This window comes from Rana temporaria, chromosome 9 (assembly GCF_905171775.1).
Source record: "Rana temporaria chromosome 9, aRanTem1.1, whole genome shotgun sequence".
Lineage (NCBI taxonomy): Eukaryota > Metazoa > Chordata > Amphibia > Anura > Ranidae > Rana > Rana temporaria.
Window position 1 is genome coordinate 6,415,379 of NC_053497.1, and position 16,477 is coordinate 6,431,855.

At 45.8% G+C, this 16,477-nt stretch overlaps 1 protein-coding gene across 6 annotated transcripts in view; it reads right to left on the reverse strand.

The window, feature by feature from the left end:
- Positions 1-16,477, reverse strand: part of LOC120913053 (spermatid perinuclear RNA binding protein) — a 219,559-nt gene that overhangs the window by 59,618 nt on the left and 143,464 nt on the right. For all 6 annotated transcript variants that reach the window (XM_040322733.1, XM_040322736.1, XM_040322734.1 and 3 more), the window contains exon 10: positions 12,412-12,509. In XM_040322733.1, coding sequence (XP_040178667.1) covers positions 12,412-12,509 — 98 coding nt within the window. The remainder of the gene's footprint in view (positions 1-12,411; positions 12,510-16,477) is intronic.

Sequence of the window (16,477 nt, forward strand, 5' to 3'; positions counted from 1 at the left end):
TAAACTGAGGAAAATTATTTTATATATATATATATATATACACACACACACACACACACACACATATACACACACACACACACACATATACATATATATACATATATATATTTTTTTCTTTTTTTGGGGGGGATATTTATTATAGCAAAAAGTACAAAATATTGCATTTTTTCAAAATTGTCGCTCTATTTTTGTTTATAGCGCAAAAAATAAAAACCGCAGAGGTGATCAAATACCACCAAAAGAAAGCTCTATTTGCGGGGGGGGAAAAAAGGACGTCAATTTGGTTTGGGAGCCACGTCAACACGACCGCGCAATTGTCAGTTTACGCGACGCAGTGCCGAATCGCAATAAGGGGCCTGGGTCCTTTAGCTGCATAATGGTCCGGGGGCTTAAAGTGGAGGTTCACCCAAAAACTAAATTTTTAACATTAGATTGAGGCTCGTTTTGTGAAGGGGAATCGGGTGTTTTTTTTTTAAATCGAAGCCGTACTTACCATTTTAGAGAGCGATCTTCTCCGCCGCTTCCGGGTATGGGCTGTGGGACTGGGCGTTCCTATTTGATTGACAGGCTTCCGACGGTCGCATACAGCGCGTCACGAGTTTCCGAAAGTAGCCGAACGTCGGTGCGCAGGCGCCGTATAGAGCCGCATCGACGTTCGGCTTCTTTCGGCTACTCGTGACGCGATGTATGCGACCGTCGGAAGACTGTCAATCAAATAGGAACGCCCAGTCCCGAAGACCATACCCGGAAGCGGCGGAGAAGATCGCTCTCTAAAACGGTAAGTACAGCTTCGATTTAAAAAAAAATTACCCGATTCCCCTTCACAAAACGAGCCTCAATCTAATGTTAAAAATTGTTTTTCGGGTGAACTCCCGCTTTAAGTGGTTAAGCAACGTTCACACACTTTGATCTCGCATTTGAACTGCGTTTCAAAAATCATTTGACAGGTTTGCGAGGAGGCGCTGTAACTAGCGTTAGCAGAAGGAACGTCGTCAATGGCGGACTCCATGTTCTTCTCAGCACAAGACCTCATAATAAGAGATCTTATCAAGGAAGGACAGCAGACTGGTCTTGCTCCACATGTCAGTAGCCGAAGGACAGTCCTCTTCCTGTTGCACATGCAAAGCTTTCCATGTAATCCTGACCCCGCAGCGAGTACAGATAAATCCCTAACTCCCACAAATAGGCTGTCCTTCCATGACTTCTTGGCCTGAATTCCAAAAGACACACAAAATGTGCCAACGTGCTCACCCAGCACTTATGGACGGGCATCCGAAAAGCTCAAAGGCCAAGCCCGTTACACCGTTGCGTCGTCGACGGCGCGCAGGTTCGGTTGCACTCCATACTTTACAAAACTGGACAAACGCCAGCATGAATTCTGCACCGAATACTAATCTCTTATTAAAAATAAAAAATAAAATAAAATAGGCGAAGGATTTCTCTGTATGGAAAGCGACCCTACCATACAGAAAAATAAATCTGTTGACAGAGTATTAGAGCGTCAAATGGTTTCACATATTTTGTATCACTAAATCTTTATAGCTGCAGACATTTCCTTTAATCGCTCTCCAAATCACCCCCCCCCCCCCCCTTCCTAAGATTCTGCGAAGACGATGGTGACACTAGATCTGCAGCATTAGGTTTCCCAGTTGCACAAATGAAAGATTGGTGGGAGCAGAGCAAAAGTTCCATTAATAGTTTATATGATATGATACGTGACAGGCAGCGACTCCATACCGACACCCAGGATTTTTATTTATTTATTTTTTCCATTTAGAAGACGTGCTTAGTCAGCATTTTTCCTGAAGTTGAGCAAAGCCAGCGCGGTTAGTCAAGTTATAAGAAAAACAGGCTGCACGCCACATTACGTGATCCAAAATCCTTTATTAGGACGTCACAGAGCGACACCGCAAGACCGGAGTTCCTGGAAGACGCGTTTCACGCTACAATTAGCCACTTGCCCACCGGGCCTATTCTGGCACTTCTCTCCTTCATGTAAAAATCACAATTTTTTTGCTAGAAAATTACTCAGAACCCCCAAACATTATATATGTTTTTTTTTAGCAGACACCCTAGAGAATAAAATGGCAGTCATTGCAATACTTTTTGTCACACCGTATTTGCGCAGCGGTCTTACAAGCGCACTTTTTTTTGGAAAAAAATCACTTTTTTGAATTAAAAAATAAGACAGTAAATTTGGCCCAAATTTTTTTATATATTGTGAAAGATAATGTTACGCCGAGTAAAATGATACCCAACATGTCACGCTTAAAAATTGCGCCCGCTCGTGGCGTCAAACTTTTACCCTTAAAAATCTCGATAGGCGACGTTTAAGGCCCTCTACACACGAGCGGATATCCGATGAAAACGGTCCGCCGGACCGTTTCAATCGGACATTTCTGCTCCAGATTTTGATCTGATGGCTGTACACACCATCAGATCAAAATCCCCGCGGAAAACATACGCGGTGACGTGGCCGCACCGACGTGCGCGACCCTGGAAGGTAAATACTTCCACGCATGCGTCGAATCACTTCGACGCATGCGAGGGATGGGGATCGGTCGGACTTAACCGGTGAGTCTGTACAGACGACCGGATAAGTCCAACGGACAGGTTTCCAGCGGATAGATTTCTTAGCATGCTAAGAATTTTTTATCCGCTTGAAAACGGTCGGCTGGACAAATGTCCGCCGAAAAATGTCCACTAGGCCGTACACACGACCGGATTTGTCTGCTGGAACTGATCCGCGGATAGATCCGGTCGTGTATACGGGGCCTAAAAAATTCTACAGGTTGCACTTTTTGAGTGACAGAGGAGGTCTAGAGCGAGAATTATTGCTCTCGCTCTAACGATCGCGGCGATACCTCACGTGTGGTTTGAACACAGTTTTCATATGTGGGCGCTACTCGCGTATGCGTTCGCTTCTGTGCGCGAGCTCGTCGGGATGGGGCGATTTAAATTTTTTTTTTTTGTTTTCCTATTTATTTTTATTTAGTTTATAATTTTTTACACTGAAATAAAAAAAAAAAAAAATTGGATCACTTTTATTCCTATTACAAGGAATGTAAACATCCCTTGTAATAGAAAAAAGCATGACAGGTCCTCTTATATATGAGATCTGGGGGTCAAAAAGACGTCACATCTCATATTTAGACTTAAATGCAAAAAAAGAAAAAAAAAATTGAAACTGTCATTTTTTCAAATGACAAAAAAAAAAAAATGTTTCTTTAAGACGCTGGGCGGGACTGACGTTTTGACGTCACTTCCGCCCAGCAGAGCTATGGGGACGGGTGGGGGCGATTTTTCCCTCACTCGCATCCCCACACAGCTGCCGGACAGACCCGATCGCCTCCGCCGCTATCGACGGCTCCGGTAAGTGGCGGAGGGCGCGGGAGAGCGGCGGGAGGGCCCGCCACCGATAACGGCGATCTCGCGGTGAATCCGCCGCGGAGACCGCTGTTATCATTAACTGAACCGCCCACTGAAGAGATGAATATCTCGGTTGTGGCAGCAGCTGCTGCCATTACCGAGATATCCATCTTTAAAAAAATGACGTATTTTGCCTATGGGCGGTGGGCAAGTGGTTAGTGCTCAATTGTAACGACTAAGCACTAATTGTAGTGTGAAACGCGTTCTAACCAAGGCACACTCTGGTCTTGTGGGACGTCCTAATAAAGGATTTTGGATCACATACTGGGGCGTGCAGCCTAGTTTTCTTATACATGGATTGCGGAGGCACCACCAGTTCCATCAGGCTTCATTACCTCACCTGGAGCGGCAAGCCTCGTTTGTTTGACCCGACAGTTAGTCAAGTGCTACTGAGAGGGTCAGATTTGTCAGGCTGGAGCTCAATCATGCAATGGTTCCAGGGCCGGACTTACCATTGGGCTTGACTGGGACCAAGCCCATGGGACCTGCCCAATAGGGGGCCTCGGGCCCAATCGCGGCAACCCCCTCCTGCAATTTCGCGGAAATCTTGGCCCCCCCCCGCTCAACTTCGACTAATGGATGGAATCCTTGGCACCCCTCCCTCGCTCAACAACTTTGGTAGATGGATGCAATTCTTGGCAGCCCCCAGCCAACTTCGATGCTCCAGGGGGCCCACTTCACCACTGCAGAGCTGTGTAAGGGGCCCCAAAATTACTAAAGGCCGCCCTGGGAAGAGGTAAAAAGAATGTCCAGCGGCTGCCCCCCCGCTCAAAAACTTTGATCGGTCGGCAGACCCCCCCCCCCCCCCCGATCAGTCAGCGCACTGCCCCCCCCAACAACTTTGGTAGATGGATGCAATTCTTGGCAGCCCCCAGCCAACTTCGATGTTCCAGGGGGCCCCCTTCACCACTGCAGTGTAAGGGGCCCCAAAATTACTAAAGGGAAGAGGTAAGAAGACTGTCCAGCAGCTGCCCCCCCCCCCCGCTCAAAAACTTTGATCGGTCGGCAGACCCCCCCCCCGATCAGTCAGCGCACTGCTCCCCCAACAACTTTGATAGGTACATCGGCAGATCCAGCCCCCCACCCCCCCTCAACAATTATGATTGGTCGGGGGTAACAAACCCCCCCCCGCTGCTCCAGGGGGCACCTTCGATTATTAAGCCCAGGGCCCCCCCCCTCCCGCCACCCTCTGGTGCTTCTACAGTCTCTCCTCTGCGATCAGGTGAGTCAGAGAACTAATCCGCCGGCCCCGGATGTTGACCATAGAGATTTCCGGCAGACCAGACGGTCGCCAGAGTCTCTATGATCGTTAGGAGGCCGGGCGCGATGTTATGACATCGCACCCGGCCTCTGCATTAAAAAAAAAAAAAACGGCGCCGCCGTGGCTGGGAAGCCAAGATCGTTTTTTTTATTTTTTTATTTCAGGCTTCCCAGCCTAGAGCTGAGATGTGGGGGTCTTATTGACCCCCCCCCCCCCTCCATATGTCACTGTAAAGAGGACCTGCCATGCTAATTCCTATTACAAGGGATGTTTACATAAAAGTGATCACATTTTTTAATAATTAATAAAAAAAAATTAAAAATTTAAATCGCCCCCCGTGTGCTCGCCAGGTGGTCACCGGAGTTACGCCCGGCCTCTACATTAAAAAAAAAAAAAACTGCGTCGCCTCGGCTGGAAAGCGGTGATCGTTAAGAAGTGATCAAAATTAAGTAAAATTAATATATATATTTATTAATATGAATATGTGCCCCTGTCTCCTTGAGCTCGCACGCAGAAGCAAACGCATATGCAGGTCCCGCCCACATATGAAAACGGTGTTCAAGCCACACGTGAGGTATCGCCGCGAACGTTGGCGCGAGAGCAATAATTCTAGCCTTAGATCTTCTCTAACTCGAAACATGTAACCAGTAAAACATTTTTTTTTAAAGCATCGCCTATGGGTATTTTTAAGTACTGAAGTTTGGCGCCATTCCACGGGCGTGTGCAATTTTGAAGCGTGACATGTTAGGTATCTATTTACTCGGCGTAACTTCATCTTTCACATTTATAGAAAAACATTAGGCTAACTTTACTGTTTTCTTTTTTTAAAGCACAAAACCGTTTCCCGCCCTCCCCCCCCCCCACAAAAAAACCACGCTATTGTATTCTCTAGGGCAGGGGTCTCCAAACTTTTCAAACAAAGGGCCACTTTATTGTCCTTCAGACTTTAGGAGGGCCGGATTGTGGCCAGCAGGGGCAGGAAATGTCACAGGCATCCAGCATCAGTGAGAATAAATATGGCCTCAGATTTGGTGGTCAATAGGAGGAGAAGTATTCCCCCTATTAGTAAGAGGGATAGTATCCCATCATTGGTATCAGTGGAATAATTTTGCCCCAAGGGCCAGATAAAAGGCTACCAATTGGCATCGAACTACATCTGGCCACAGTCCACATTAAAAACCTGGCAAAGGTTCTCTCACCTCCACCGCCCCCCACACTATTCAAAACACACAAAAAAGTTTAATAGCAACACCACCCCAAAAGCTCATCTCCAGAAAAAGGTACTGTATATACTCGAGTATAAGCCGAGTTTTCAGCACATTTTGTTTTGTGGTGAAAATGCCCCCCTCGGCTTATACTCGAGTCACCTTTTTGCGCCTGACCTCCCGGACTTTGGGGACCCGGTACTGGCCGGAGGTTCCCTGCAGCTGCACCCAACCTTTAGATATCGTCTTTTAGAGCCGGCGATTCCCTACACCATAAAGGGAATGGTGTAGGGCTGTTCCACCGCTTAATCGTTCTTACAAGCGGCGAGAGGGGACGCCCCCCTTCTCCCGCCGCCCTCTGGTGCTTCTACAGTCTCTCCTCTGCGATCGGTGAGTCAGAGAACGAATCCGCCGGCCCCAGATGTTGGCCATAGAGATTTCCGGCAGACCATCGCACCCGGCCTCTGCATTAAAAAAAAAAAACGGCGCCGCCTTGGCTGGGAAGCCAAGATCGTTTTTTATTTTTTTTATTTCAGGCTTCCCAGCCTAGAGCTGAGATGTGGGGGTCTTATTGACCCCCCCCCCCCATATGTCACTGTAAAGAGGACCTGTCATGCTTATTCCTATTACAAGGGATGTTTACATAAAAGTGATCAAATTTTTTAATAATTAACCAAAAAAATTAAAATCGCCCCTGTGTGCTCGCCAGGTGGTCACCGAAGTTACGCCCGGCCTCTACATTAAAAAAAAAAAAAAAAAAAAACTGCGTCGCCTCGGCTGGAAAGCGGTGATCGTGATCGTTAAGAAGTGATCAAAATTAAGTAAAATTAATATATATATTTATTAATATGAATATGTGCCCCTGTCTCCTTGAGCTCGCACGCAGAAGCAAACGCATATGCAGGTCCCGCCCACATATGAAAACGGTGTTCAAACCACACGTGAGGTATCGCCGCGAACGTTGGCGCGAGAGCAATAATTCTAGCCTTAGACCTTCTCTGTAACTCAAAACATGTAACCAGTAAAACATTTTTTTTTTTTTTAAAGCGTCGCCTATGGGTATTTTTAAGTACTGAATTTTGGCGCCATTCCACGAGCGTGTGCAATTTTGAAGCGTGACATGTTAGGTATCTATTGACTCGGCATAACTTCATCTTTCACATTATAGAAAAACATTGGGCTAACTTTACTGTTTTCTTTTTTTAAAGCACAAAACTGTTTCCCACCCCCCCCACAAAAAGAAAAACACGCTATTGTATTCTCTAGGGCAGGGGTCACCAAACTTTTCAAACAAAGGACCACTTTATTGTCCTTCAGACTTTAGGAGGGCCGGATTGTGGCCAGCAGGGGCAGGAAATGTCACAAGCATCCAGCATCAGTGAGAATAAATATGGCCTCAGGTTTGGTGGTCAATAGGAGAAGTATTCCCCCTATTAGTAAGAGGGATAGTATCCCATCATTTGTTTCAGTGGAACATATATAGTGCTCCAGTGGGAGGAATAGTGCCTCCCATCAGTGGGAGGAACTTTGCCCCAAGGGCCAGATAAAGGCTAGCAAATGGCCACCTCTGGCCCTCGGGCCGCAGTTTGGAGACCCCTGCTCTAGGGCACAGGTGTGAAACACAAGGCCCGCGGGCCGAATCCGGCCCTCCAAGCCATTTCATGTGGCCCTCGCACCTTTCCTGCAGCTGCAGGAGAGCTCCAGCCCTGCTCTGGTCCTCCTCCAGACCCTTACTTTCTGCTTTCAAGCAATGAATCCAGCTTCTTCCCAGCAGCAGCATCAGGAAAAGGGGGGTTCACTGTGATGTAAGGGAGAGTGGGGGGACTCAACTTCTGATGGTGGGGCGGCTCTTGACATCTAATGTAAAAGGGGAGGGGATGCGCTGGACATCTAATCTTACAGATACAACCGGCCCCATTTGAGGGCAATCATAATGCTGGTGCGGCCCTCGATGAAATTGAGTTTGACACCCCTGGCCTAGGGTCTTTGCTAAAAAAAAAACATATATAATATTTGGTGGTTCTATGTAATTTTCTAGAAAAGTAATTATGATTTTTACACGTAGGAGAGAAATGTCAGAATTGTTCTAGGTGGCAAGGGGTTAAACTAACAAAAGGTGAATGAACCCTTTGATCAGAAACGTAATGTCCTTGTAGAGAAAAAAAAAAAAAATGTACTAAAAAGTCCCACTTGTATCTGTCTGATATATAAAGTAATAGAAAGAGATTGTATGTGTGAGAGTCATGAATGCTCCCGAGCACACAATACCTCCTAATAAAACAGCACATTCCTCCGTGAATTGGTTTGGCTGCTGCTGACAGCTGCAGAATAGCGAATGCTTCCCATTGCGTCCTTAATGTGTTATGAAAAGCATTATAAAGAAGCAATGAACTAAAAGGATATAAAAAAATAAAAAAAAAGGAGCCTGTCACAACACTTTGTTTTCATATCAGGATTTAAAGGTCACAGGACCAGAGAAGAAGAGATACTCCACCGCAGATTCCCAGGTTATGGAGATGATGACCATCTAAACTCTCATCTCTGAACCTTTAGCTATTTAACAATTTCCGCCCCCCCCCCCCCCCATCTTCTCTTAACCCTTTCATTGCCAAAGCGGTTTTTCTTTTTGCACATGTTTAAAAAAAACATATGGACCTTTCTGTATTCTTAACACTAAAGCTTTAAAGCAAACTCTTACTGGCCCATAGTTGAATAGTTGCCCATAGTTTTGGTGGATATACAGTGGAGCGTCCTGGAGTTTTGGGGGAACTTATAGTTGAGTGTCTTTGAGTTTGAGTTTTGAGAACTTATGGTTGGGTGTCTTGGAGTTTTGGGGGATTTAAGGTTTGGCGTCTTCGAGCTTTGGGGGATTTAAGGTTGAGTGTCTTGGAGTTTCGGGGGATTTAAGGTTGGGTGTCTTGGAGTTTTGGGGGATTTAAGGTTTGGCGTCTTCGAGCTTTGGGGGATTTAAGGTTGAGTGTCTTGGAGTTTCGGGGGATTTAAGGTTGGGTGTCTTGGAGTTTTGGGGGATTTAAGGTTTGGCGTCTTCGAGCTTTGGGGGATTTAAGGTTGAGTGTCTTGGAGTTTCGGGGGATTTAAGGTTGGGTGTCTTCGAGCTTTTGGGATTTAAGCCTCGTACCCACGATGATTTTCTGATTGTGTGTACGGGCCTTTTATGGTTGGGTGTCTTAGTTTCGGGGGATTTAAGGTTGGGTGTCTTGGAGTTTTGGGGGATTTAAGGTTAAGTGTCTTGTAGTTTCGGGGGATTTAGGTTGGGTGTCTTCGAGCTTTGGGGATTTTAGCCTAGTACCCACGATGATTTTCTAAATTGTGTGTACGGGCCTTTTATGGTTGAATGTCTTGGAGTTTTGGGGGATTTAGGTTGGGTGTCTTGGAGTTTTGGGGGATTTAGGTTGGGTGTCTTGGGGGATTTAAGGTTGGGTGTCTGAGTTTTGGGAACGTATGGTTGGGTGTCTTGGGGGATTTAAAGGTTGGGTGTCTTCGAGCTTTGGGGATTTAAGCCTAGTACCCACGATGATTTTCTGATTGTGTGTACGGGCCTTTTATGGTTGAGTGTCTTGGAGTTTTGAGAGATTTATGGTTGAGCATAATGGAGTTTTCGGGAACTTATGGTTGAACATCTTGGAGCTTTGGGGTGGGGGGGGGGGGGGACATATTGTTTAGTATCTTGAAGTTTTGGGAACTTATGGTTGAGTGTCTTGGAGCTTTGGGGATTTAAGCCAAGTACACACGATGATTTTCTGATTGTGTGTACGGGCCTTTAGGGTTGGGTGTCTTGGGAGTTTTGAGGGATTTATGGTTGAAAAAAAAAAAAAAAAAAAACACAGATACCCTAGAACAGAGGCCTCCAAACCTTCTGATCAAAGGGCCAGTTTAATAGTGACCCATCATTGGTATCAGTGGGAGGAAAAGTGCCCCACCATTGTTATCAGTGGGAGCAATAGTGCCCCAACATTGGTATCAGTGGGAGGAATAGTGTCCCATCATTGGTATCAGTAGGAGGAATAGTGCCCCAACATTGGTATCAGTGGGAGGAATAGTGTCCCATCATTGGTATCAGTGGGAGGAATAGTGTCCCATCATTGGTATCAGTGGGAGGAATAGTGTCCCAATATCAGTGTCAGTGGGAGGAATAGTGCCCCATCATTGGTATCAGTGGGAGGAATAGTGCCCCATAATTGGTATCAGTGGGAGGAATAGTGTCCCATCATTGGTATCAGTGGGAGGAATAGTGTCCCATCATTGGTATCAGTGGGAGGAATAGTGTCCCATCATTGGTATCAGTGGGAGGAATAGTGTCCCATCATTGGCATCAGTGGGAGGAATAGTGTCCCATCATTGGCATCAGTGGGAGGAATAGTGTCCCATCATTGGCATCAGTGGGAGGAATAGTGTCCCATCATTGGCATCAGTGGGAGGAATAGTGTCCCATCATTGGCATCAGTGGGAGAAATAGTGTCCCATCATTGGTATCAGTGGGAGGAATGGTGTCCCATCATTGGTATCAGTGGGAGGAATAGTGTCCCATCATTGGCATCAGTGGGAGGAATAGTGTCCCATCATTGGGATCAGTGGGGGGAATAGTGCCCCATAATTTGTGTCAGTGGGAGTAATAGTGTCCCATCATTGAGATCAGCAAGAGGAATAGTGTCCCATCATTGGGAGGAATAGTGTCCCATCATTGGGATCAGTGGGAAGAATACGGCCCAATTATTTGGGTCAGTGGTAGGAATAGTGTCCCATTGTTGGTGTAGAAGGAATAGTTCTTTGTATCGTGGGAGGAATAGTGTCCCATCATTGGGATCAGTGGGAAGAATACGGCCCAATTATTTGGGTCAGTGGTAGGAATAGTGTCCCATTGTTGGTGTAAAAGGAATAGTTCTTTGTATCGTGGGAGGAATAGTGTCTGATAAAAGCAAGTTCCGGGGCTGAAGTGGTTAAAAAATAAAGATAAACTAAAGTTCATTTTAGGGCACACAATCACAATGTTACCCAACTTTTTGGGGGGTAAAATACAAAGGATGAGGTTGTGCCGAGTAAATAGATACCAAACATGTCAAGTCTTAGAATTGGCTGTACCCGTGAAATGGAGACAAACTTCGGTACCTTATATTTTCTATAGCCCCCCCCCCCCCCCCCCCACAGGTCATCAGTTTAGAGGCAACCATGAATAATGGGCCTTGAATTACGGCTCTCACTCCGCATGTGCAAAATGATGCAACATGTATATCACAATCGATGGTTTTGTGCGTAGACTCCCCCAACGTATTTACATTTGTTCATGCGTGTAATCTGGGGTGGTGGGTTTAAAGTAGAACAAATCTTTTTTTTGGGGGGGCGTAGCCTGGCTGAGGTTGTCCTTCTTATACCACCATTGGACTCTGTGGATGTGTGGCATCAGGGATCTTTCCTCTCTTCCTTCCAGTGACTACAGGAGCTGGGATGAGCTACCATCCATTGCTGGCTCTGTTTCAGCCGATGTGGCATCACCCACAGTACTACCCCATAGAGATCGAGCCCGAGTGGCACACTAAACAAACAGTTGGTCACAGTGAGCACTGCAGAGGGGACCAGGGGAGCACACAGGGGGCCTAGGCAACAGAAGGAAAGAGAACTTGGACAGGAGGAGCAGCGGGGTTGCATTTACTAGTACCTGTAAACAGGGATGGACTGGCCATCGGGACTACAGTTTCCCGATGGCTCAGTGGGCCGGCTTCAGTGACAGTGGACCGCCGCCCCCTTCCGCTCCTCTGTCTCTCCCTTCCCGCAGCGCTCACCTCCTCTCCCTCCCCGCAGCGCTCACCTGGGGGGAACAGAGAAGCAGGGGGGAGGACCAGAGGAACGGGGGGGAAGACAGAGGAGCATGGGGGAGGGGACAGACAGCTGACTCAACAGCTATGGCCTGGGAGTTTCTCACTTCTGCCTAATCTTGTCCCATAAGGGGGGCACCGAACTGATTTTTTGCCCCGGGTGAAATAATGTCTAGCTTCCCCACTGGAACTGCCTAAAAAAGTACCAGCTGTTCTACTCTAATAAAGTAGAACGGCTAGTGGGTGGCTAGTGAAGGGGGAGAGGGGGCTTGGGTGGCCGGGGGGGGGGGGTGCGCGGGAGTTGTCCCGCCGCCATGGGAGAGACCTGTTAAAGTGGGCCAGTCTGGATGAAGTCCAGGGCCAAATTTTTGTCCCAGTCCAGCCCTGCCTGTAAATGCCTTACCCCCTTCCCCTGCAGCAGCTGGAGAGAGAGGCAGAGAAGCAAGCTTTCAGCTGCTGCGGAGGGGTACGACTACAGAGGTCGGCACAAGTAAATGCTTCCCCCCCCCCCCGTTACTCCTCCTGTCCAGGTTACCCTTCCATATGCTGCCCAGATCCCCCTGCTAAACTGATAGGGCCCTTCCCTGTACAGGGGGGCCGGTGGTACCCCTTTATCAGCGGCCCTGTTCAGGGATGAGATCTCTGGATTTGGTTCATGTATGAAGTTTACACATGGACTTACCTGTGCACTTTGCGTGATCTCTTCTCTTTCTTTCACGGTCATGTAAGCCAGTGCATCTGTAGGTTCCTTCTCACATGGATCGTGCAGGCCTGGCCCTCCTAGAAACACAAAATATTTAATAAGGGTTGAACTCAGATTGGTTAATATTAATATAAAGAACTCAAAACCCTTCAAACTCAATGAAAATGAATAGAAGGTACAGTGACTGTGACCACAAGCATTATTTGTGCATTTCCTCTTCAAAGGAGCATAATGGAAAGGCTATGGACCTTTCTGTATTCTTAACACTAAATAAACTTTAAAGCAAATCCTTACTGGCCCATAGTTGAATAGTTTCCCATAGTTTTGGTGGATTTACGGTTGAGTGTCTTGGGGGATTTAAGGTTAAGTGTCTTGGAGAATTTACAGTTTAGTGTTTCGGAGTTTTCCGGGGGACTTATAGTTGAGTGTCTGAGTTTTGGGAACTTATGGTTGAGTGTCTTGGAGCTGTAAGCTTAGTACACACGATGATTTTCTGATCGTATGTACCGGCCTTTAGGGTTGAGTGTCTTGGGGTTTTGAGGGATTTATGGTTGAGCATAACAGAGTTTGGAAGGGCTTATGGTTGAACATCTTGGAGTTTCGGGGGATTTATGGCAGAGCATCTTGGAGCCTTGGGGGGGGGGGGGGGCAACGACATATGGTTTAGTATCTTGGAGTGTTGGGAACTTATGGTTGAGTGTAGAGGAGTTTTGGGGGATTTATGGCAGAGAATTTTGGAGTTTTGGGAACTTATGGTTGACTGTCCTGGCATTTTGGGGTATCTAAGGTCAAGTGTATTGGACGTTTAGGGGGATTTGTGATTGTTTTGAATCTTTGGATAATTTACGGTCGAGTGTCTTGGAGCTTTGGGTGATTTAAGCCTAGTACACATGATGATTTTTGTATGATTTTCTGATCGTGTATATGGCCTTTTAGGTTTCAACAACCTTAAGCTTTGGGGGGACATATGGCAGAGTGCCTTGGCGTCTAGGGACATTTAAAGGCTGGGCGTCTAGGGACATTTAAAGGCTGGGCGGCTAGGGATATTTAAAGGCTGGGCGGCTAGGGATATTTAAAGGCTGGGCGGCTAGAGACATTTAAAGGCTGGGCGGCTAGGAGCTTTGGGTGGACTTATGGTTGAGTGTCTTGGAGCTTTGGGTGGACTTATGGTTGAGTGTCTAGGAGCTTTGGGTGGACTTATGGTTGAGTGTCTAGGAGCTTTGGGTGGACTTATGGTTGAGTGTCTAGGAGCTTTGGGTGGACTTATGGTTGAGTGTCTAGGAGCTTTGGGTGGACTTATGGTTGAATGTCTAGGAGCTTTGGGTGGACTTATGGTTGAGTGTCTAGGAGCTTTGGGTGGACTTATGGTTGAGTGTCTAGGAGCTCTGGGTGGACTTATGGTTGAGTCTCTTGGATCTTTGGGAACTTACAGTTGAGTGTCTTGGACTTTTGGGGGATTTGGGTTGAGTGTTTTGGGGGATTTAGGTTTGATGGTCTTGGGAGTTTTGGGGGATTTAAGCCAAGTACACATGATGAGATTATCAGACGAATGATCGTCCGTTTGTTTTTGCATGCTAGCCTCCAGATCTAAAACGAAACAAAAGTAAAAAGTACAAAAATTCTCAGATGGCAGAAGTGAATGTAATGTATTGTATTGTATATTTGGATGAAAACTGTACCGATTAAACAAAAATCCCTACAATCTGGTATCATACGAGAATTTTTTTCCGGTTTGTCCCTTCGAGAAAATTTCAGACGACAGCTGTGTACTAACAATCAGATTGCCATACGATCGATTGAAAAGCAGTGTTTTTTGTATGATTTTCTGATTGTGTGTACGGGCCTTTAATGTTGAGCGTCTTGGAGTTTTGGGGGATTTATGGCTGAGAATATTGGAGTTTTAGGGGATGTTTGGTTAAGCATATTGGAGATTTGGAGTATTTGTGGTTGAGCATATTGGAGTTTTGGGGAATTTATGGCTGAGCATTCTGGAGTTTTGGGGTATTTTTGGCTGAGCATTCTGGAGTTTTGGGGAATTTATGGCTGAGCATTCTGGAGTTTTGGGGAATTTATGGCTGAGAATATTGGAGTTTTAGGGGATGTTTGGTTAAGCATATTGGAGATTTGGAGTATTTGTGGTTGAGCATATTGGAGTTTTGGGGAATTAATGTCTGAGCATTTTGGATTTTTGGGGAATTTATGGCTGAGAATATTGGAGTTTTGGGGGATTCTTGGTTCTGCTGATATAGGTTAGAGAGTTTATAGGTTTATCAACCAATGATCAAAGTCGACAGGGGGGAAATGGGTAATCCATGGTTCCGAGATTTCCTAGAATTTGACCATGTTGTACAAGTCCTGCCATCAATGTTTTGGTTGCTAGAGTCAAATGAAGTTTAGATTTGAATTTATATAGCTTTAGTAATTGTTTGTTATGGGAAAGGACACATGGGGGAGAGATAAGCGCTGCAAACCCCGAAATAGTAGAGAAAAAAAATGGGAAGGTTCCAAAGTGGGGCTTTGGACAGCAGTGTAATATGGTTGAAAAATAGCAAATGGATAGCAAGAAGGGGTACATTTATTATAATTATACAGGTATCATAATGGATGAAATTACAACAATTAAAAGGCTGGCCAATAGGTTAAATACATAATCCACAATGTAGCTTATATTCAAGTTTACACAATACTGTGCACATTGTTACATATCAGATTGCTGAATGTGGTAGAATCCCCGACGCGTTTTGACCTCTGTAGCGGTCATCATCAGGGGGAAATTATCTCTATAAAACATATTACATAATTTCAGATATAGGAAAACATCATCATAAGTCCCATTTGGGGTCTAACATGGTGAAATATTTACCGCTGAAGTGGAGTGGATGGTCCCATGGCCAGATGGGTTGTGAATCGCCGGGTGATGAGGAGGACCCCGTAAGGGCATCCACTCCCCCATGGCGTAAGAGCCCGGCCCGAGGGGCTTACAAAGAGCCACACAAGATTTACACCCTCCAGGGCAGGGGTCGTCAACCCCCGGTCCGCGGCCCACTACCGGGCCGCGAGCAGGCGGCATGAGAGAGCCCCACATGCGGATCGTGGCACTCTGCCATTCGGACCGCGAGGAGACTTTTCACAATCGATGACGTCACACCTACAACCACACCCCCTACAGTTAGAAATACAGATGAGGTCACACTTAACCCCTTCAGCGCTCCCTTGTGGTCAACTCTCAAACTTTAATTGTCATTTTCACAGTAAACAATGCAGTCACGAAAAAAAAAAATCCCTGATCGCCGCCAATAGTAGTAAAAAAAAAAAAAAATTATTAATAAAAATGCAATAAAACTATCCCCTATTTTGTAAACGCTATAAATTTTGCGCAAACCACCAATCGATAAACGCTTATTGTGATTTTTATTACCAAAAATATGTAGAAGAATACGTATCGGCCTAAACTGACGAAAAAATTTTTTTTTTTATATATTTTTGGGGATATTTATTATAGCAAAAAGTAAAAAATATTGCATTTTTTTCAAAATTGTCGCTATATTTTTGTTTATAGCGCAAAAAATAAAAACCGCAGAGGTGATCAAATACAACCAAAAGAAAGCTCTATTTGTGGGAAAAAAAGGACATCAATTTTGTTTGGGAGCCACGTCGCACGACCGCGCAATTGTCAGTTAAAGCGACGCAGTGCCAAATTGCAAAAACTGGCCAGGTCCTACAGCTGCCTAAAGGTCCGGGTCTTAAGTGGTTAATTCAAGATTGCACCATAATCTACTATAATTATACTTCATCCTATATTGCATACTAACATACCTTATTACCCATAACCTTAGAGGTTAACTATACCTCTGGGACCTTTGGCACCTGATGAGACATTATGATAGCAGTTAGTCCATAATACTTCTAATACTTTATGTTAATGTGCCAAGAGCCAATTTACCCATAACCTTTACACTCAATATATGGTCATTGATTGGGGATTCATTGCAGGTTTCTGATTCTCCCGTCCCCTGGAGGGTGTAAATCTTGTGTGGCTCCTTGT